Here is a 22,672-nt window from a genome sequence, read left to right as displayed (position 1 = left end):
TTACATTGGAGGTTGTGACTCGAGAGGGATTTGGTGAAATTCAGTGGTCACGGTTCAGTCTCCAAATACATTCCGGCTGTTTCTGTCCGCCTTCACATGATAATAAAATTCACAGGGAAGTAAAATACAATATATTAAATACAGAAATGTTAAACAGTGTACTTCTATGGAGCATTAGAGGCGTTTTGTTTGCTATAAACTAGCCATGAACGTGTTCCATTGTTTGCTAACCAGGCAATTGCTAACTAGCTGAATGCGTAGAGCTTTTCATTAGCTGAAAAAAATAAAAAAATAAAGCGGCATTACTTTTTTGACAAGTCAAGTGACTAGCGCAAAATGCCGGAGATAAAACTCATGCAAATCGTGTCTTGCAGCACTGAAGACAATGTAAGTTTTCCAACTACTATCTAGACTAATTAACTAGTACAGTATTCGTTAACCCGTTTGCTTACCTTCCTAACGTGTTAGCTAGCTAGGTTTGCTTGCTGTCTGATTGAGGCATAATGTCGACTGTCTAGCCCTTTATATATACAGTCTGCACATTGCTTTTTTTTCAGACCAGAACATAATCATTGTAACAGTACTGTACAGTATTTGCATACACCATTCGAAGTACCTAGCTAGCTACACTTCCCAGTAATTTTTTTGTTGTCAAAAATGTCTCTTCTTGAATTTAAACAGTAACTCCTATTTCCAGTGGTAACAACACCAGATGGCAATTGCAGTTCATGGGGTCCTAACTATTCTTGTTGTTTCCTTGCAGACTCACAAGGCTGACAACCTGCTGAGCTCGGACACATACAGAAAATGGAAAGCAGCAAAGGCAGGGGAGAAACAAACCTCAGTCATTATACAGGTAATAGGCTACTTCTGCACTCTGTTTTTATGGGATTGTCTAACAATTGACTGACTCCAATTCACACAGCAAATTTGAGGATGTTAAAATGTGTTGTGTGTGTGTGTTATATCTTAGTGTTGATTCTAGTGGGGTTAACACCAGTTGGATTTAAATTGACCCAACCTGCAGTGAATAAATGAAGTGTTATTTGAATCACAGTGGAATCAACACTGCTTGTCATTACTCAACGGAGTTAATTTCCGTTAATTCTATCGGTGAAAAATACTTGGGAGTGGCCCATTTATATTCCCAGCATGCTTTGTTAGATGTTGATTTTTGGAATAGTTTGTTTTAATATATACTGTATGTTTTTGCATACACTAATTTATTGATCTAAGACAAATAACATACATTTTCCTAAATTATTCCAATCTGTAAGTGGTTGGACTTATTACACCCGTACAGAGATGGTTGTTCCAGTTTAGATGTTTGAGGTAGTCTTGTGTGACGAGTTCTTCACCATAGCAGTCGTTCTGAATGCAGATTGTAGATAATTAATTGTTGAATATCTTCCCTATTAGGGGTGTAAAAGTTAATATTTTTAAACAAAATTGGCATCTTCAACCTTAAGGAAACACTCCCTAACTGAATAACTACCACTAACAGGTCCCGATCGTAGTCATCATGAAGGGAAAATAACAGTTTTTTAAAAAGTTTTTAAAATTTTTATTTCACCTTTATTTAATAACCAGGTAGGCTAGTTGAGAACAAGTTCTCATTTGCAACTGCGACATGGCCAAGATAAAGCATAGCAGTGTGAACAGACAACACAGAGTTACACATGGAGTAAACAATTAACAAGTCAATAACACAATAGAAAAAGTCTATATACGCTGTGTGCAAAAGGCATGAGGTAGGCAAATAATTACAATTTTTCAGATTAACACTGGAGTGATAAATTATCAGATGGTCATGCACAGGTAGAGATATTGGTGTGCAAAAGAGCAGAAAAGTAATTAAATAAAAACAGTATGGGGATGAGGTAGGTAAAAATGGGTGGGTTATTTACCGATAGACTATGTACAGCTGCAGCGATCGGTTAGCTGCTCAGATAGCAGATGTTTGAAGTTGGTGAGGGAGATAAAAATCTCCAACTTCAGCAATTTTTGCAATTCGTTCCAGTCACAGGCAGCAGAGAACTGGAACGAAAGGCGGCCAAATGAGGTGTTGGCTTTAGGGATGATCAGTGAGATACACCTGCTGGAGCGCGTGCTACGGGTGGGTGTTGCCACATCGTGACCAGTGAACTGAGATAAGGCGGAGCTTTACCTAGCATGGACTTGTAGATGACCTGGAGCCAGTGGGTCTGGCGACGAATATGTAGCGAGGGCCAGCCGACTAGAGCATACAGGTCGCTGTGGTGGGTGGTATAAGGTGCTTTAGTGACAAAATGGATGGCACTGTGATAAACTGCATCCAGTTTGCTGAGTAGAGTGTTGGAAGCTATTTTGTAGATGACATGATTTTCGATTGGATATGTTTGATATGAGTCTGGAAGGAGAGTTTACAATCTAGCCAGACACCTAGGTACTTATAGATGTCCACATATTCAAGGTCGGAATCATCCAGGGTGGTGATGCTAGTCAGGCGTGTGGGTGCAGGCAGCGAACGGTTTAAAAGCATGCATTTGGTTTTACTAGCGTTTTAAGAGCATTTGGAGGCCACGGAAGGAGTGTTGTATGGCATTGAAGCTCGTTTGGAGGTTAGATAGCACAGTGTCCAAGGAAGGGCCGGAAGTATATAGAATGGTGTCGTCTGCGTAGAGGTGGATCAGGGAATCGCCCGCAGCAAGACCAACATCATTGATATACACAGAAAAGAGTTGGCCCGAGAATTGAACCCTGTGGCACCCCCATAGAGACTGCCAGAGGACCAGACAGCATGCCCTCCGATTTGACACACTGAACTCTGTCTGCAAAGTAGTTGGTGAACCAGGCACGGCAGTCATCAGAAAAACAGAGGCTACTGAGTCTGCCGATAAGAATATGGTGATTGACAGAGTCGAAAGCCTCGGCAAGGTCTATGAAGACGGCTGCACAGTACTGTCTTTTATCGATGACGGTTATGATATCGTTTAGTACCTTGAGCATGGCAGGGGAGGTGCACCCGTGACCGGCTCGGAAACCAGATTGCACAACGGAGAAGGTACGGTGGGATTCGAGATGGTCAGTGACCTGTTTGTTGACTTGGCTTTCGAAGACCTTAGATAGGCAGGGCAGGATGGATATAGGTCTGTCACAGTTTGGTTCCAGGGTGTCTCCCCCTTTGAAGAAGGGGATGACTGCGGCAGCTTTCCAATCCTTGGGGATCTCAGACGATATGAAAGAGAGGTTGAACAGGCTGGTAAAAGGGGTTGCGACGATGGCGGCGGATAGTTTCAGAAATAGAGCGTCCAGATTGTCATGTCCAGCTTATTTGTACGGGTCCAGGTTTTGCAGTTTAATAAATACCCGACGCAACAATGCTGTAACGTTAGTAGGGGGGAAAAAAGCAGAGCAGCAGCTCAAATGTGAGTGACAAGGGGAGCAGGAAGGGGAGAGAGATTGCGACCAAGTCAACGTGCGCTGGTAGACTACTTATTGCTTGTTATTTATCATCTCATCTGATTACATCAGGGCTCTTCAACCCCAGTTGGAGAGCTACCCTCCTGTAGGTTTTTGCTCCAACCCCAGTTTTAACGAACCTGATTCGGTTTATAAACCAGATAATTATTATCATCAGGTGCTCTAGATTATAGTTGGAGCGAAAGCCTACAGGACAGTAGCTCTCCAAGAACAGGTTTGGAGAGCCCTGGATTACATAGTGCCTGTATTGACTGCATCAAACCAAGAGGCGCTAGATAGCCAGATGGCTATTTTATGTTAGTTAAGCTAATTGAAACTACGTAACTTTAACGATACAGTTTCTCCCCTTTTTAATCTTACAGTAACAACTCCATTCAGATTATTAAGTAGCAGTTTACCTGTTGGCTCTTGGTGTTGTAGTCTGTCCTTCTCATTTAGCTTCTTGTTCTGTCATTTTAATTCCATCTTCCATTGATTAGGCTCGATATCTACTAAAAAATAATTGAACCTTTATTTAACTAGGCAAATCAGTTAAGAACACATTTATATTTACAATGACTGCCTACACTGGCCAAACCCGGACGACGCTGGGCCAATTGTGCGCTCTCCTTTGGGACTCCCAATCACGTCCTGCTGTGATACAGCGTGGATTCGAACCAGGGTGTCTGTAGCGACACATCAAGCACTGAGATGCACTGCCTTAGACCGCTGCGCCACTCGGGAGGCCAGTGGCTAATAACTTGCCACATGGAGGTTCTAGCTCTGACTTTAGCCTAGTGCCGGTTTGATGACTTGTGATTGGACAACAAAAACGAGCTACACGTGCCATGTGAAAAGAAAGAGCAGCAGCAGCGATACAATTTTCTTTCCGTGTGAAGCTCCATGTAGACCATCTGCATTGTGAATTCACGTGGAATTGGATGCATTTTTCTTATAGTTTTAATGGAAACCGATAAATGTCTGTTAACTGACAAGAAAACATTTCCAATTGTCACATCCCTACTCCCTAAAGCTTGATTCCAACAGGAATGACAAATTACTTCACACCCCTGCATATATAGCCCACGAGCCATGTTTTTCAGACCACAATGTTGGGGGGGAAACTAGGCCATAACTAAAGGCCTTATGGAATCTATAATGTAGGGTCATAAAGGGTTTATAAAAAAAAGATACGGAATGGAGCTAAGCACACACAACATTCTAGAGGAAAACCTGGTTCATTCTGCTTTCCACCAGACACAGGGAGATTCATTCACTTTTCAGCAGGTTAATAACCTAAATCACAAGGCCAAATCTACCCTGGAGTTGCTTACCAAGAAGACTGTGAATGTTCCTGAGTGGCCGAGTTACAGCTACTTGCAAATCTATGGCAAGACCTGAAAAATAGTTGTCTAGCAATGATCAACAACCAATTTGACAGAGCTTGAAGAAAACATTATTTTAATTTTTTTGCACAATCCAGGTGTGGAAAGCTCACCCTGAAAGACTCACAGCTGTAATCGCTGCCAAAGGTGCTTCTACAAAGTATTGTGTCAGGGGTGTGAATACTTATAAATGAGATATTTCTGTATTTAATTTTCAATACATTTGCAAACATTTCTAAAAACATGTTTTCACTTTGTCATTATGGGGTATTGTGTCTAGATGGATGTGGGGGGGAAAATCTATGTAATCCATTTTGAATTCAGGCAGTAACACAATAAAATGTTGAATAAGTGGAGGGGTATGAACTTTTCTTAAGGCACTGTATGTATTGTGACATTGCATTGCCCTGTTTGCTTTTTCCTAGTTTGCACTAAATAACCCATGCTCTTTCCTCCATCGTTTCAGTTTGAGAAAGAAGAGCAGGTGTACAGCATAGACATAGGAAATGAAGGGTCTGCTTTTATTGAGGTGCTGGTGGGACACTCAACCTCTGTCAAAGACCAGGACTATGAGGTATGCCACCCCCTTACTGTATATTGCAGTACCTTTTTACCTCGCTGATATCTACCACACTGAATGCACTACCATTAGGTATAGTGTGCTGCTTAATTCCTAAGAGAACCTCTCACTGTCTCTCCCAGGTTCTGCTGGTCACGTCGTCCTTCATGTCCCCCACGGAGAGCCGTAACAGCACCAACACCAACCGTGTACGCTTCTTTGGCCCTACCCAGCTGGTGAAGGCTCAGGCCCAGGAGAAGTGGGACCGCGTGAAGATTGTGTGTAGCCAGCCGTACAACAAGGTGAGCTGCACACCACTAAGAGAGAACTTTAGTGGACAGAGAGCTTTGGGTGTGTATATGATGCCACCTAAAGTCATTGTAAACCAGGGTCATATTCATTAGGCAGCAAAAGGACTGAAACAGGGTGGGACTAACTACACGTGTCCAATAGGAAATGTCCATTTTCGTTTTCCATTGCGAAACATTTTGCTACGTTGTGCCCTAATCAATCCTTTTCGAGGATGCTGGACATAAAAACGAAGAAAAGGAACAGACTTTGTTGCGAAAATGACATGAGAGTGGCACTTGCCAAGATGAAGCCGCACATTTCTGAACTGGTCTCCGAAAGGCAACAGCAGAAGTCACACTGATTTGCAGTAAATATTCATTATTATGTTTTTGTTTTTGTGTGAAAATCATGTTTTGATGATTTTGTTCTTTGAACACAGTGATGTTGACGCACAGTTCATTTTGTGCACCAGCCAAATATATACCTATGTTTTCAATTTGAATTAAGGGTTCGGTGAATGCGCATATGAAACTGGTGGGGTTCGGTACTTCCAACAAGGTTAAGAACCACTGCATTAGATAGTCAATCCAGAGATTCATACCTTTGCCTCAATTCGTCAGTCTCGTCCAGGTCATCATGGCATTTGTAGTTCTTTAAAAGCGTCATAGCCACATTAGCAGCTAATTAGCATTTCATTTTGGGGGGGTAAATACCGGCAAATATATTGATAAGTCACCTTGTCCTAAAGAGCTTTACACATTTCTCAGAACATTAAGCCAAGGTAAGTCTACACAAAACACTTATTTGAAGCGTTTCTAAAATTAATGGTGGAAAAACAATAGCTTTTATGGGTATTTTGACTCATTCTGTGGTACTCTATTAAGAGAATCAACTAAAACACACACACACAAACACAACCTGCACCCGTCAATCAAAACCACCAGCGTATGTCAGACACAAGCAAATATTTCTCCTTTCCTTAAAACATATTTTAAAAAACTAGGCCTACCTTAAGCTTTCTGATAGTAGGCTATAATGAGGTAAAGTATGAAGGGGACAGCTATGATATAGTATGAAGATTAAATCGACACTCCTTAAAATAGAAACAAATACACGCAACAGCCTATTTATCTGCGACTCTGATTATCGAGGGGGATTCTGTTAAAAAATAGTTTTCAAATATTGCGAGCAACTATTATAATTTGAGTGGATGTAAAAAAATAAAAATAAAAACTGACTTTGTTGACTTCCTACTGTGTGAGGTGAAGGACATTTTTGTTTACTGAGAAGCCCAGCTGGGCACTTTCCTACATTTGACATTTACAAGAAGCAGGACAAGTACACTATATATACAAAAGTATGTGGACACACCTTCAAATTAGTGGAATCAGCTATTTCAGCCGCACCTGTTGCTGACTGGTGTATAAAATTGAGCACACAGCCATGCAATCTCCATAGACAAACATTGGCAGAAGGGCCTTACTGAAGAGCACAGTGACTTTCAACGTGGCACCGTCATAGGATGCCACCTTTCCAACACGTGTGTTTGTCAAATTTCTGCCCTGCTAGAGCTGCTCCGGGTGACTAAGTGCTGTTATTGTGAAGTGGAAACGTCTAGGAGCAACAACGACTAGAGCGGCATATCAGCCAGAACTGGGCCTGACCAGCGTAGATTAGTCTTTAAATTAATAAACGATTCCCAATCAAATTATACCATGCCAGATTGGAGAGGATTGGCGCATTGTCCATTCGACACAACATTAGTGTATTATAGGCCTCAGAGCCAGAACAACCTTGTCGACTCCTGTTGCAAAATTAATGAATAGTCAGACACATCCAACCTTTTTTTAAATAACAATGTATTTATTTACTAGCAAGCAATGAAAACATCCATTTTATGAAACAAGTCCACACATAAATGATTTTTTTTGCCTTAGCCTATAGCACTCTCCACCCCCGTGCATCTAGAGATTAGCTGCTCAAACATCAAAGGAAAGTTGCAAAGAGGAGATGGAGAACATTTTGTAGACACTGTTAGCAAAACATTTGCTTATAATCATTAGTAAAAATTCCCGCTATTCGGTAAAGTTTATCTCCATGAAAATAAAGTTAATAAAACATTTTAAAATCCTAAAATAAATGTAGGCCTATTTTTTTTTTTTTGACAGTTATTTTAATGACAGCCTTCATCAGAAGCCGTCAGTTTTAATGACAGTCTTCATCCATAACCGTCAGCCTCACGGTTATTCAGTTACTGTCACATCACTAGTCTCAGCACAGTTCCTATTGTTCACCCTTATGAAAATGATACAGATTGGAATGACATGTTGACAAATGGCATTGTCCACCCTCAGAGCATAGCATACGGAGTGGCCTTCGTGAAGTTCCATTCACCATCAGAAAAAAGTGATCTACCAACCACAACAACACCGGTAAGAGAAGCTCAGCCGTCATCTTTAACCTTCTACATAACCCACTTTCCACTGAGACTGACTCAATAGACTCATTCACTATAAAACTATATCATAAAATCAAAATGCTTGCAGAGTTTCACTCAAGTTGAATTACACGTTTTCTGACCATTAAAGTGATCTTAGATATAAGTCCATATGCAACCATCTGTTGCACATATCCTGTAATATGCTCCAACGGGCACTGTTTTATTTTGTTTTATTAGTTGGTGCTTGTCTTCCCCAATCATTTGGGATTGGCATATAGCTGGATCCACACAACAGATGGGCTAGGCTATGGACTCACCTAGAGCGTAGACACATTTTTTGCAAAACTTCCTTTGATTTGAGTGAACTAACTTGAATTCATACCATCACAAATTATGTTTATGTACAATGTCCTGTGCTTTCCTAACATGACTGACTTGATCAGACGCTCTCCCAACACTAACGTCTCTTGCCCCATGACAGAAGTTGACCAAGCTTGGCCAGTTTCGGGTGAAGGATGAGGCCCCCTCGGCTTGCCCTAGTCTTCAGCCAGGCAGCCTCTTCTTCAACAGAGAGAGCACCTCCAAAGGCAGCCCAGCGCTCAAGGGTACTACTACTGTACTCAAGCAAAAGGCCTAGTTACAGCTGATTTCACATTGCAGGTTTATTAGTGCGTATTGATGTGGCGTGATTGAGTGTGTGAGCGAAAAGCACCATAAGGTCTGCTGGTGGGGTGAGAAATGTGTAACAATATTTCCCAACTTCTCTCACAATCTCATCACCTCTTCTCCCCCACAGTTTCGCAGACTGAGAAACAGACTGAGAAGCTCAGCTATGCAGCTGCCACCCTGCAGTCTGGGTCTGGGTCTGGCCACTCCTCAGCCCCACCGTCCTCCAGCTCTCCACCACCACAGGTAAGGACCAAGGCTTGGTGTGTCCCCCAAATGGCACCGTAATCCCTATATAGTGCACTAGTTTTGATCAGAGCCCATAGTGATGCATCATTGGCTTCTCTAAGACCAGAACTGATGGTGAATCATTCATTAAGTCCTTCCAGGCTAGTGTGAACTGACGTGAAACTCTAGGCTATGATACTAGTTATGTCCCAAATGGCACCTTATTATAATCCTATATAGTGCACTAGTTTTGACAAGCGCCTTATGGGCCTTGGTCAAAGGTAGTGCACAATATAGGGAATAGGGTGCCATTTGAGAGGCAGACCATATTGATTTCTTTAAAAAGAGGTACAATGTGATTGTTCGGTAGACTGCACCCTCATAGCTAATGTAGTATAGATTTAATGTAAACATTGTAAATCATCAATAATGAAAGGAGATGACACAGTATGGAGGTATATGTTTTGCTTGTGGCACATTTTTTTCCCCGGAGGCTCAGAGAGAGATCATTCTTTCAAGCAAGAGGCAATGTTACTCACTTATAAATGCATTTGCATAAGTGTAAACATAATTAGGACCTGCATTTGTTTGCTTGTTTGTTTTTCTCTTATTTTTGTCGATTATCCCACTTCTAGAAATGATAAGCAGTTTCAGCAGTTTTTGAAAAGCAGCTTTGCTCTTTGAGGACACATTTCTGTCATGGTTTTACCATAAGTACAAATTGCTTTATCCATCCTCTCCTATTTCCTAGGCACCAGTGAAGAGGAAGTTTGAGTTCAGTAAAGAGCGCCGGTCTGCCCTCGCTCCACCCCCCTCAAAGAAACCCAGCCCTATGGGCTCCCCTGAACTGGGCACTACCACCCCGAAACCCAAGGTGAAACCCAGCACAGCCAGTACTCCCAGCCCCAGCACTGACAAAGGTAAAGACACCCTGCAAGTCAGTCAGTCAGCCACTCACTCTACACCTTTTTCACCTATGCTTGTGTGAATAAAGTAAGTTTAATATATCAATGCAATACCCTGCTAGAATATATAACTATTTTCCACTCTCCTCACCTCTGGCATACTTTTCACCCCAGCCTCCCCTGCCCAGAATACCCCAGACACCAAGAAGAAGGAGAGCCTGCCCAAACCAGAAGCCAAGTCCAGACCCAAACCCTCCAAAGCCCAGTCCAGCTCCTCTGAGGCCCCTGTTCCCCTCAACAAGATCATGGAGGGGGTGGTGTTTGTGCTGAGCGGCTTCCAGAACCCCTTCCGGGGGGACCTGAGGGACAAGGCCCTGGCCATGGGGGCCAAGTACCACTCTGACTGGACCCCTGATGCCACACACCTCATGTGAGTGGAAGAGATGGAGGGTGCTGGAACTCGGAGGTTGTAGTTAGTACTCCTTAGTTGGGTTCTCATTATAATCTGAATACATATTGATCAATTAAAGATGCATGAAAATGATAATAGAGTGAGTTTAGAACATATTGGAAACAGGTCAACAAGAATTTTGTGGAATACAACCAACAATGGGGCTAGTATTATAGTGGTAGTAATATTTTTAGGAGTAATATTATCAAGTATAGTCTCCATATCATATACATCCAAGATTAGTGTAACTACAGGAGTATTACAATAACAGCATGGAAAGCAAAGCAGACCCTGTGACCCACATTGGCCTAATCACGCTCTCCCGTAGTAGTGGTCTGTCCCTGGCTTCCGTTCAGTGCCTGCATCCCATAGGGCAACCTATTTATTGCACTATACAGGGAATAGGGTGCCATATTTGGATGTAGCCACGGTCCCTTTGGACTGTGGTCGAAAGTAGTGTACGATATAGGGAATAGAGTGCCATCTGGGATGCTGCTGTACTAACCAAGGGTTTATCATCTGCTTCATCCAGCTGTGCCTTCTCCAACACCCCCAAGTACAGCCAGGTGAAGTCAGCAGGGGGCGTCATCGTCCGGAAGGAGTGGGTGCTGGACTGTCACAAGAGGAAGCAGAAGATTTCCTTCAAACAGTAAGGGGGGAGGGGGAGACTGAGGGAGGCAGAACAAGGGGGAGGGAGGCAGAGAGAGGGGAGGATGGTCAACTCAGCAAAAAAAGAAACGTCCTCAACGTCAAATGTTAAGTTCGCTGGAAAAAAACATGTGTAAATATTTGTATGAACATAGCAAGATTCAACAACTGAGACATAAACTGAACAAGTTTCACAGACATGTGACTAACAGAAATTGAATAATGTGTCTCTGAAAAAAGTGGGGGTCAAAATCAAAAGTAACAGTCAGTATCTGGTGTGGCCACCAGCTGCATTAAGTACTGAGGTGCATCTCCTCATGGACTGCACCCGATTTGCCAGTTCTTGCTGTGAGATGTTACCCCACTCTTCCACCAAGGCACCTGCAAATTCTCAGACATTTCTGGGGGGAATGGCCCTAGCCCTCACCCTCCGATCTAACAGGTCGCAGACGTGCTCAATGGGATTGAGATCCGCACTTTGCCTGGGCATGGCTGACATTCCTGTCTTGCAGGAAATCACGCACAGAACAAGCAGTATGGCTCGTGGCATTGTCATGCTGGAGGGTCATGTCAGGATGAGCCTGCAGGAAGGGTACCACATGAGGGAAGAGGATGTCTTCCCTGTAACGCACAGTGTTGAGATTGCCTGCAATGACAACAAGCTCAGTCCGATGATGTTTTGACACACCGCCCCAGACGACCTGCTGCCTCCAAATCGATCCCGCTCCAGAGTACGGGCCTCGGTGTAACGCTCATTCCTTCATCGATAAACGCGAAATCAGACCATCATCCCTAGTGAAAGAAAACCGCGACTCGTCAGTGAAGAGCACTTTGCCAGTTCTGTCTGGTCCAGCGACGGTGGGTTTGTGCCCATAGGCGACGTTGTTGCCGGTGATGTCTGGTGAGGACCTGCCTTACAACAGGCCTGCAAGCCCTCAGTCCAGCCTCTCAGCCTATTGTGAACAGTCTGAGCACTGATGGAGGGATTGTGCGTTCCTGGTGTAACTCGGGCAGTTGTTGTTGCCATCCTGTACCTGTCCCGCAGGTGTGATGTTCAGATGTACCGATCCTGTGCAGGTGTTGTTACACTTGGTCTGCCACTATGAGGACGATCATCTGTCCGTCCTGTCTCCCTGAAGTGCTGTCTTTGGCGTCTCACAGTACAGACATTGCAATGTATTGCCCTGGCCACATCTGCAGTCCTCATGCCTCCTTGCAGCATGCTTAAGGCACGTTCAGATGAGCAGGGACCCTGGGCATCTTTCTTTTGGTGTTTTTGAGTCCGTAGAAAGGCCTCTTTAGTGTCCTAAGTTTTCTTAACTGACCTTAATTGCCTACCGTCTGTAAGCTGTTAGTGTCTTAATGACCGTTCCACAGGTGCATGTTCATTAATTGTTTATGGTTCATTGAACAAGCATGGGAAACGGTGTTTCAACCCTTTACAATGATCTGTGATGTTATTTGGATTTTTATTAATTATCTTTGGAAGACAGGGTCCTGAAAAGGGGATGTTTTCTTTTTTTGCTGTTTTTATAAAAACTGAAAGAGAAGATAGACTGTGGTGTTGAAAAGTGTGCTTCAAATAAATTAGTTCTTTGACCCATTCTCTATCAGAAAGCAGCCATTATAACGCTCTTTGAATTCAGCGAATTAAGTGAAGTTGGTAGTTAATGGTGTTTATAAAAACACCTATTGCCAAGGCTTTACCTGTACCTATGCAGCTCACTGAAGAGTGTTACCTTGAAGAGTTGAAGCCTGCTGTGATGGAATTAGTATAACTTCCGCTAATGATTATTGTCACTACAAGCAGGCTCAGTCTAAACTATGTGTATTGATTCTCGAGTTAGTCAAAGCAAGGCCTCAGATAATATGAAAAGGGTATTTGAGGGTTTCTTACTGCACCGCTCTTCAAAGTGAAACTGCCTTTCACATAAGGTCTTCACTTCTTGTCTGTCGCCTGAGGTGAAATCACTGCTTCCACGGGTAGTTACCAGACCTGGTTTCAAATACTATTTGTATTTCAGTAAGACCTCATTTCAAACACATTTCAAACAAAGTATTTTGACAAACCTTTTTTTTTAAATACAAGTTCAATTATGATCGTATTGACCATGAATCGATCCCAGTGCTGTCGTCATGGTTACATCACCAGTAGAGGTGAATTTGAATACAATAGCCAATTGAATACAGTGGCTAGCTAATCAACATCACAATGTTAGTCCACTATATTTTTGCTACTTTGGCTCGTCATTTACCTGAATCAACAATCAGATATATTGATCAATCTGATTTTATTGTAGAAGTAATTCATCAAAATGGCACATTAACATATTAAATGTGCTCATGGTCATATAGTAAATGTTTTGATCTGCTTTGATTCTTTTTTTGGCCCTGACATCGAGACTAATTCTTTTCCCACACAATTCAGATGAAATACTTAGCCTTCCGGAGACCTCTGAGTGCAGAGGTAAACAAATCACTCTTGCGCACTGCTCTCCATTGAGGGAGGATACGTTTTCCTTTAGGACCTACCCTCTGGTAAAGCTTTGAGAATTCTATTCCTTAACTTAATTCAATACATTTCCTTAGGTAATTCGCCACACTGCATATGAAGTGAAGTGTCCTAAGAGGATTGAGAAGCTCAGAGTCTCAGACCCCGTCTCTGTAAGCTAAGCATGTAGCCAGTCGTGTGTGTGTGTGTGTGTGTGTGTGTGTGTGTGTGTGTGTGTGTGTGTGTGTGTGTGTGTGTGTGTGTGTGTGTGTGTGTGTGTGTGTGTGTGTGCGTGCACATGCTACACAACATTAGGAAACCCTCTACTCTTTAATTTTCCAATCTAAACAGTGCCGTAGGATATGAGGAATCAAAGCACAGAATAGAGCGGTAACCGTGTGAGTAGTGATGACCCTTGATAGCCGTCTTAGCGGTCGTCTTGGTGACTTGAGGGGCCGGAGAGTGTGTGTTTGTGTAAAAGGTAATGCATCTTTGATTGAGAATGATGTGTGTGAGAGGGTTAGCAACGCCGCTGTCGAGGCTGAGGCTCCATTTCATCTGGGTGCCACAGCCACACGCTGTTCCCCGCTGCCCCTCCCTCTCTCCTCATCCAGACTTATTGTTTTATTCCGTAATGTATTCGCTTGAAGGACGGCCTAATCTAATGCGATTTAAGCCACTTACATTTTTCATAGTGCACATTAGCGGTTTAGTCATGCCTGAGTGGACCAGGTTAAGGGCTTTCCCTTAAGGGCACTGCCACCGCACTGACACCACACTGCCACGCTTGCTCGTCATAGGACCCTCTCAGTCCCTTTCTGTGGGGTGGCTCAGAGGGGACTGGCACCCCTTGATGGGTGTCGTAAAACCTATTTACTGGAGTGAATGGCTTGGTTCCACTTCAAAAAGGGCATTTGTCTTGTCAGCACATGACTTTAATACCGCAGTAGACAGTATGTCATGTTCTATTGGTGGTACGGAGGTAGAGGTGGAGAATAGATTTAGGCCCAGAAAATAACGTGATGTCAAATCCATATACTTTGTTTAGTTTGACTGCCTTATGAATCCCTCACGGAACTTAGCTCTTCAGATTCCAGGTAGTGCATAAATGTGTTTACAATAGTGTATAAAATATATATTTACTTTGGAGCTGGAAAGATAAACCGACCACAGCGATCACTTATCCCAGGCATTTTGCGGATATCGTTCATTACAGTAAGTAGCCTATGCTAAGGAAATGTGAAGTTTGAAATGAAATACGTTTTGTTAATATGGGTGATTGTTAATGGGACACGCAATGCACATTGTTAAACTTATCAATCTATTTATCGGTATTGCATCAGTTTATTTTTTTTTGTCCATATCACCCAGTTCAATTTACATACTGCATATACATAATTGTGGGGGACAGAACCACCTCCAAGTGTCAAACAAATCCACTTAACAGGAAGAGGGAATTATGTGGGTTCATTGACTGTGCTGTCTATTGTGCTGTTTTCTGGTATTGTTTGTGTGTGACTGTGGCTGGCTAAACTTTTGTGTCTGTCTGGAACATGAAGTACTTTTCTGCACCCTTCAAATGTTGTTCTTCCAACATTTGAACCTTTGCGTAAAATTCCAGACAGTGTGATCGTTCCTTTGCTGCCCATCTAATGGGAATCTTCTTGTTTACCCAATCAGATGTTTTCACCACTTATTGTTTTGCTTCTTTTCCCCTCACCCCTTTTTTGTATTTCTCTATTTTAAACTATCTTTCTCTTCTTCCCGCATTTCTCTCTTTCTGCCAGGTACCTGATGGACGGAGCGGAGTCCAGCTCGGAGGGGAGCGACGATGAGGAGAGTGAGGAGGAAAAAGAGAGGAAGGTATGGGATTCTTAAACCATTCCATGACCTAGCAGTATGCGGTGACATGATTGCCTAAGAACAAAAACACAATTCTGCTTCAAATAATTGTAATGGTTCTGATTTACATGATTGTATTTGTCCTATTCCCACCCCCATACTGCCCTCTCTCTCGTTGGCAGACTCCACAAAAGAGGAGAGAAGAAGAACGGCAACCCACTCCCAGAAAGACCCCCATCAAGAAAGAGGAGGATCTGTATGGTGGTTCCACAGACGCAGATGAACCAGGTTTCCATTATACACACCGCCATTAGAGCTGGGATGACAAACCTCAAATGACTGTGATTTTGCTGCACAACGTTCCTGCAGATGGTTCTAAAACCATTTGGTCAACAGAAATAGCCTATGCATTATCTTGATTCCCGTTATAAAACGATCTGCCTATCCCTGTTTCGCGGTCGGCTGCTGACTCTCACTCCCTCTTCCCACTGTGCGCATGGTGGAGGAAGAGATGCATTCTGAGAAGCACAAGCATATGACCATTGCTCAAAACGCTAATGCAGGAAAAATACAGTTCAAATGAGCTACTGTTCTATACTGAACAAAAATATTAACACAACATGCAACAATTTAATTGATTTTACTGAGTTAGTTCATATGAGGAAATCAGTCTATTTTAAATGAATTCATTAGGCCCTAGTCTATGGATTTCACCATGCCTTTAAAAAAAAAAGGTTTATCCTAAACATTGAGGCTGTAGTCAAACCAATCAGGATCACAGATACTAATTTAAGTGGCAGACATTATTCTCACCACTTATTTATAAACTTGAGTAAATCATTGCTGCCAGTTCTCTCATGAGCTGATGGTGCTCTCATGAGCTAATGATAGCAGCTGAATCACGAGTGTCAGAATGGAAGGACCCTGACACGGCGTTTGGAAAGGGAGGAGAAAGGAACATATATACTCTCTTGCCGTACTCGTTTCCAGAGACTTGTTTCGTCACCTTTTCTTGCCAGCGCCGTTATTGCCGTAAATGTTTTTCTTCGACCGTGTAGTGAATGGAATCGCTCAATCGCCTTAATACATGTTGCTCAAGTGGCTAGCCAAGGAAGAAAGAAAGACCACTAAGACCGAAGAGGATGGGAATGAAAGCCGGTGAAATGGACAGAGGAAGTTGGGATCTGACTGCTTTAATGACTTGCATGGAGGGATGGACGGATTGACAACACCGCCGTAAAAAGGACATGAAGAGTGGGATGCGTGTGGAGAGGACAAGGGGAGCGAAAGAACGGAAAGAAGCACTTGCGTAGAGCAATCGCTGCCGAGAGACTTGTGCATGATTCTAATTGCTATGGTAATGCAAGGCCACGAGTAAGTGGTCCGGGCGCATTAGTGAGACGAGAACGTCTTTACTAAACCATCACGTACCTCAAAACATGAAAAAGGGAAGAAGAATGAATTGCGACTGGGTGCATCTCAATAGTCTAGAAGTAGCTTATTTTCCTTGTCTCCATCTGCACTGATTGGAAAATACATATTAAGAATATTAAGGAAACCTAGCCTTTAACTAGGGCCTAAATACAAGGCCTTTTTATTTTGGAAGAGCAAAGCTTAGAGGTATGGGTAAAGCACTTACAAACGTTTCTACAGCATAGTATAGACTAATATGACCCGGTGTAAGGTAAGATGTAGGTTGCTATAATGGTATGCTTCTGATGTAGGTTATGTTCTTCTGATGTAATAATATGTTATTCTCCTGTATCCCACAGGAGATGAGTCTGGCATGGACACGGAGGATGAGCTGAAGAGGTAACTAACACCATCAAATGAACATGAGTGGGATATTATTCATATTTGACTGTAGCGGGTGTCGAAGCCATTCCTATTGCGGTTCCTCTGGGTTGACAGTGCCTCTGCCCTAGCCTGGTCTCAGATCTCTGTGCTATCAGAGTTGCCCAGTGACCGTAGGAGTTGCCCAGTGACCGTAGGAGTTGCCCAGTGACCGTAGGAGTTGCCCAGTGACCGTAGGAGTTGCCCAGTGACCGTAGGAGTTGCCCAGTGACCGTAGGAGTTGCCCAGACAGCACAAAGGTCTGGGACCAAGACAACTTGATCCTCATATTGGCGGGAGTAGGTAGGTTGGAGAGAGATTTTTATTTATTTTAGACCATTTTCTCCCCAATTTCGTGGTATCCAATTGTTAGTAGTTACTGTCTTGTCTCATCGCTGCAACTCCCGTACGGACTCTGGAGGGGCGAAGGTCGAGAGCCATGCGTCCTCTGAAACACGACCCAACCAACAAACACTGCTTCTTAACACAGCACGCATCCAACCCGAAAGCCAGCCGCACCAATGTGTCGGAGGAAACACCGTACACCTAGCGACCTGGTCAGCGTGCACTGTGCCCGGCCCGCCACAGGAGTCTCTAGTGCGTGATGAGACAAGGATATCCCTGCCGGCCAAACCCTCCCGAACCCGGAAGACGCTGGCCCAATTGTGCGCTGCCCCATGGACCTCCCGGTCGAGACAGAGCCTGGGCTCGAACCCAGAGTCTTTGGTGGCACAGCTAGGACTGCAATGCAGCCCGGGAGGCCCAGATTGTTCTCATTTTGATTCATCATTTGATTCATTAGTTATTTTTGTTGTAGAGCATCGATACAAGTCTAAAACTCTGCAATATTGAAATGGTCTTGCATCAAATATTCCCCTCGAGCTCTTTCAGTAATCTGAAGAGAGCCTGGGTGTTTGTTTTGTATGTGGGCAGAAATGACTGGTTCTGTCTGTTGAATTTGTTGTGCAGCATCAATGGACAGGTGTGGTGTCTCTTCATTCAAGGACACCAGCAGAGCATCAGTCAGTAGTTTCGTAACCCCCCTTTCATAAACAACTTTTCTCTCTCGTTGGCAGGGTGGAGAGCGAGAGTCGGCAGAAGAAAGGAGAGAAGGAGAGAAAAGGAGTGGAGGAGGAGGACCCTTTTGGAGGTTCGACTGACGTGAACACTGACGCTGAGGCCGAGGAGGACGAGCCCATCCCTGAGCTACCAGGTCTGTCTCTGTTTGTCTGACCTTGTTTGCCTCTCTCTGTACAGTCTGTGCTGGCTGGCTGTATGTGTCAGTTTGTTCTTGCTCATTGTTCATGTTATTCTAAATCAAAAAAAAGTACTTTTCTGTCAGCCACACTGGTTTTACACGACGCTCACAAACGTCAAGTTGTCAAATTGCAGACAGTTTCTTCTCTTTTTTTCCCATCAGTGATGAACAATGCAGATTACTGTAATGCTATGCAGGGAGTCTTGCTCTCATGCTGATCTTTCATTTTCTTACTACTCTTTTTAGATTTCTTAACTGGAAAGCGATTTTTCCTTTACGGCAAGTTCCCCAACAATGACAGACGCCTACTCCTGCGTTACATCATCGCCTTCAACGGGTAGGGAGAAGAGAGACTCCAGAATGAGAGTAGGGCAGATTTTCCTGTAACAGTAGTACTTTACTAGTACTTTTAGAGGTAATGCAAGTGATCAGTGGATGAGGGCTTGTGTGTCATTGTACCTTTCTAAAACAGTTTTTGGATCTCAGACGAGACAGGTAGCTTTGGCACTCTCTTCAACCTCTTCCCCTCCTCATATCTCTCTCTTTCTTTGCCCCCCCCCTCTTCAGGGCGGTGGAGGACTACATGAGTGAGAAGGTCCAGTTTGTTGTCACCAGCGAGGGATGGCACGACTCCTTTGAAGACGTGAGTGTGACCTCCCTTTTGTTTCCTCGAAGGACCTCTTGATGTTACGCATACACACAGACGCACACAAATATAAGAGTGAAACACACGAGAAGGCAAGTGCACACTCACACCACAAACATGACTGTGTAACACACACACACTTATAAAGGTGTCTTTGTAAAAATAAAAATAAAGTGTAACGACTCCAGGGAGTTAGAATGCTCGTCATCTATGTAACGTGATCAATACATTGTCTGCTCCCAAAAAGAGACAGAAATGCATCATGATATTTTCCTCATTGAAAGTTTTGAATGAAATAACTTTGACACTCTAGCTACCACATGACCATCTTAAGTGAGATAATTAGTACATTCTTCCTGGATTAGGTTTATTTATATATAATTTTTAAAGATCAGATTCTAGGACATGGAAAATATTTTGATGCAATGTTTACCTACACCGGGGCCATTTTTTGTGCATCACTGATGTTTGATCTGATATTGGACGTGTGTGGTTAGTTGCCTTTTGATGTAGGTCTGTTACACGGACATCTGTATTCCACGCAAGCTCATTTGCAATGGAAAGTGCCTCTGCCAAGTCACTAGCTGTTGAAATATATATGTTGTTGAACTATTTGCTGTCCCCTTTTAAATATTGGCTGGCGAACCCTCATGCCCTCAAAGGGTTCATTCTCTACCCCTTTATAATTAAACAGTTTCCCACCTCCTGATATATTTTCCCCTCTCTCTCCCACTCTCACTTTCTCTCTGCCACAGGCACTGATGGAGAATGGTAATTTAAGCTTTGTCAAACCCACATGGATTTTTGCCATCAACGATCGACAGAAGACGCTGCCATATCAGCCCTACACTGTTGTCCCTTGAGACTTGCATTTGCCAACGTGCTCACACACACACACACACACACACACACACACACACACACACACACACACACACACACACACACACACACACACACACACACACACACACACACACACACACACACACACACACACACACACACACAACAGTATTGTACCTGTCCAAAGGGTAGGAGAGGTGTACATTGAAGCCATAGACATTAGCTCTTCTCAGATCCCTAGGTAAATGAAACCAAGCAACGTGCCATTTTGGTACAAATGCCTTAACTTTACTTTAGGCCATCCAGAGAGATGGATGAAATGGTTTCCCTACTAGAGATGGCATATCTTCAAAGACGTATCAGTACCGGTGCATAAAAATAACTCTCCTAACTGTCTCACTTTCAGGGCTTTTTAAAACAACATATCTCTGCTTCACCTCCACTACCTCAGGGTCCATGTCGAAACTCCAGTTATCATGTCCTGAAAAGCCACTGGCTTTGATAGAGGGGAGTGTATGAGTGTTAGGAGCAACATAAAGAGACCTAGGTGTAGCCGGAATGGCACCCTATTCTCTATAAAGGGCCCTTGTCAAAAGTAGTGCACTACATAGGGAATAGGGTGCCGTTTACAGGCGTAAAGGTGTTAGTTATTTAAGGTCACTGACAATCGAGGCCAATATGAAATATGAATAGAAAAGAAGGCCTTTGTCCTTGTTGCTATGTAGGAATATGAAATAGGCTTCAAGGTTTGGTTGGTATTCCTCTCATCTTACTATTTTATTTTTCAGCAAGTCCGCTTTGGGCAAATGCATGGGATTGTAGTGTAATTTGTAACATGTAGAATTACGTGTACTTTTGTTTTATTCATGTTGTATGCTTTTTGAATTGTAAACAGAAACTATTGTGTGAGGATCCAATAAGTCCTGTTTTTGCTTGTTTTTTTTGTAAGTATGTGTGATGTGTTCCTTATTTTTCCTGTCTGGATTCGACTTGTTTATTACAGCATCTTAGCTTTGCTTTCAGATTCTCCCCCCCCCCCCCCCCTCCAAAAAAAAAAAATATTTGATTAATTAAAATAATGGATTTTTAAATGCTGTTTCCATCCCTCCTCTATCATCTTGCACCCCTCCCCCCCTCTAATTAAGTTCTACCCATGTTTCCCTCCCCTGGGCGTCTGGGTCCTCTGCTCTCCAGTCAAGGGCATTAGGGTAATGGAAGAAGAGCGAGGGAGGAGAGGAAAGAAATTAAGATAAAATGTTTGAATTCTCTGCCATGATTATTTTGAAGGGAAATCATTTTCAGACTTCATTTTTTGTTGTTGTTGAAATGTCAGTGGTGTGAGATGAATGCATACAGTCCAATTTGTAAGTCGCTCTGGATAAGAGCGTCTGCTAAATGACTTAAATGTAATGTAATGTAATGTTTTAAACATTCATTACCTGACCTGACACAACATACTCAACATTGTTAAAGTTGAAATGCCTTTTTTTTACAAGCCTTTTAGGAGTTTATACTTAATTCCATTTGGAGCACCAGATAGATTCATAGACGTTTCAAAGCTTTTCTTCATTGTATGGTCTCATATTCCTCATATTTGGCATGTCCTTGAAATCGAGAGACAGGTAGATCTGACAGTTTATCATGTGCAAAGTAATGCCCTTTTCACTTCATAGTGTTGTCTATACTGATTTTCTTTAGTCTGGTAGGCTATTTCTTAGTCAAATATCGACATTTTATAGCTATATGGCTACATTCTGATGTACATTGAGTATCATACCAGTCAAGTGGGGCGGCACCGAGCTGACAAGGTATGAATCTGTCTTTCTGCCCCTGAACAGGCAGTTAACCCACTGTTCCTAGGCTGTCATTGAAAATAAGAATTTGTTCTTAACTGACTTGCCTAGTTAAATAAAGGTTAAAAAAAATACAGTATTCCTGTTAGTGAGTTGTGCGTGTCACACAATCTTTTTTTATCAAGCTCTACTGTACTTCCTCAAGTTGTCAATGTGTAGGCTGTACCATTGTCTGGACCACCTGAGGTGCCTTATTCACAGTCTCTAAGCTTGCTTTCTCATTGGCTATGTCCCGATTCTCCACTTTTTTCCAGAAGTGTACACTTGCACACTCCCTGTCACAGATTATAACGCATAGGAATGGTGTAAGCATTGCCTGGAAGGAGTTTACCCCATTGTGAAGTCCATGCGAGAAAGTGTGTGCACACTTTGGAAGAACGGTAAAGAATTGGGTCTCAGCTATACTGTGTAGATCACATTATGCTCCCAGTGAGGGGCACTGGTGAGAGCTTTGTGCATGGAACAAATCAGCAGTCATGATCATTTTAAGTGAGTCATTTACTGAGATACTGTAAATGGATCAATGGGGTTTTGATTTGTACCTAATTTGTTCAAAGTTCAAGTAGCAGAGAAACATGATAGACACAGAGGCTTAAAGTTCTGCTTCATTGGAGATGGTTTACTTACCTTTCCTGATCATGTGCTGTCTTCTCTTAACTTCTAAGGCAGGGGTAGGCAACTAGATTCAGCCGCAGACCGATTTTTGTCAGAGATGATGGACTGGGGCCTGCAAAATCATTCATACACTGCAAATTGACCAAGTAAGCCCAAAATATATATTTTAAAATAAAGACACAATCACATACTGTATGTCTATCTTTTTATTTGTGTGAATACATGGGAACAAATTTCCATTATTTTTAGACGAATTCCTGCAGATTATACTCCC

The 22,672-nt window shown here is 42.9% G+C and overlaps 1 protein-coding gene across 2 annotated transcripts; it reads left to right on the top strand.

Annotated features, from left to right (window-relative positions):
• On the top strand, nucleotides 1–21,006 carry LOC124005444 (DNA repair protein XRCC1-like). 2 transcript variants are annotated; one of them, XM_046314716.1, is made up of 18 exons: nucleotides 1–387; nucleotides 764–856; nucleotides 5,293–5,400; nucleotides 5,529–5,687; nucleotides 8,031–8,108; nucleotides 8,598–8,721; nucleotides 8,913–9,028; nucleotides 9,762–9,930; nucleotides 10,090–10,345; nucleotides 10,899–11,015; nucleotides 15,293–15,368; nucleotides 15,530–15,635; nucleotides 17,120–17,159; nucleotides 18,257–18,393; nucleotides 18,685–18,775; nucleotides 19,006–19,081; nucleotides 19,840–19,969; nucleotides 20,076–21,006. In XM_046314716.1, the coding sequence occupies exons 1-17, from the start codon at nucleotides 337–339 to the stop codon at nucleotides 19,945–19,947; spliced, it is 1,905 nt and encodes a 634-aa protein (XP_046170672.1). In that variant the 5' UTR covers nucleotides 1–336; the 3' UTR covers nucleotides 19,948–19,969; nucleotides 20,076–21,006. The 2 variants fall into 2 exon arrangements, with proteins under 2 accessions (XP_046170672.1, XP_046170673.1); XM_046314717.1 differs by having other exon boundaries at nucleotides 20,026–21,006.
• Nucleotides 21,007–22,672: the final 1,666 nt, after the last annotated feature.

The sequence above is a fragment of the Oncorhynchus gorbuscha genome, linkage group LG19, assembly GCF_021184085.1.
Source record: "Oncorhynchus gorbuscha isolate QuinsamMale2020 ecotype Even-year linkage group LG19, OgorEven_v1.0, whole genome shotgun sequence".
Classification (NCBI taxonomy): Eukaryota; Metazoa; Chordata; class Actinopteri; order Salmoniformes; family Salmonidae; genus Oncorhynchus; species Oncorhynchus gorbuscha.
Note: the sequence above shows the minus strand (reverse complement) of the source record. Positions and strands in the feature narration are given on the sequence as shown.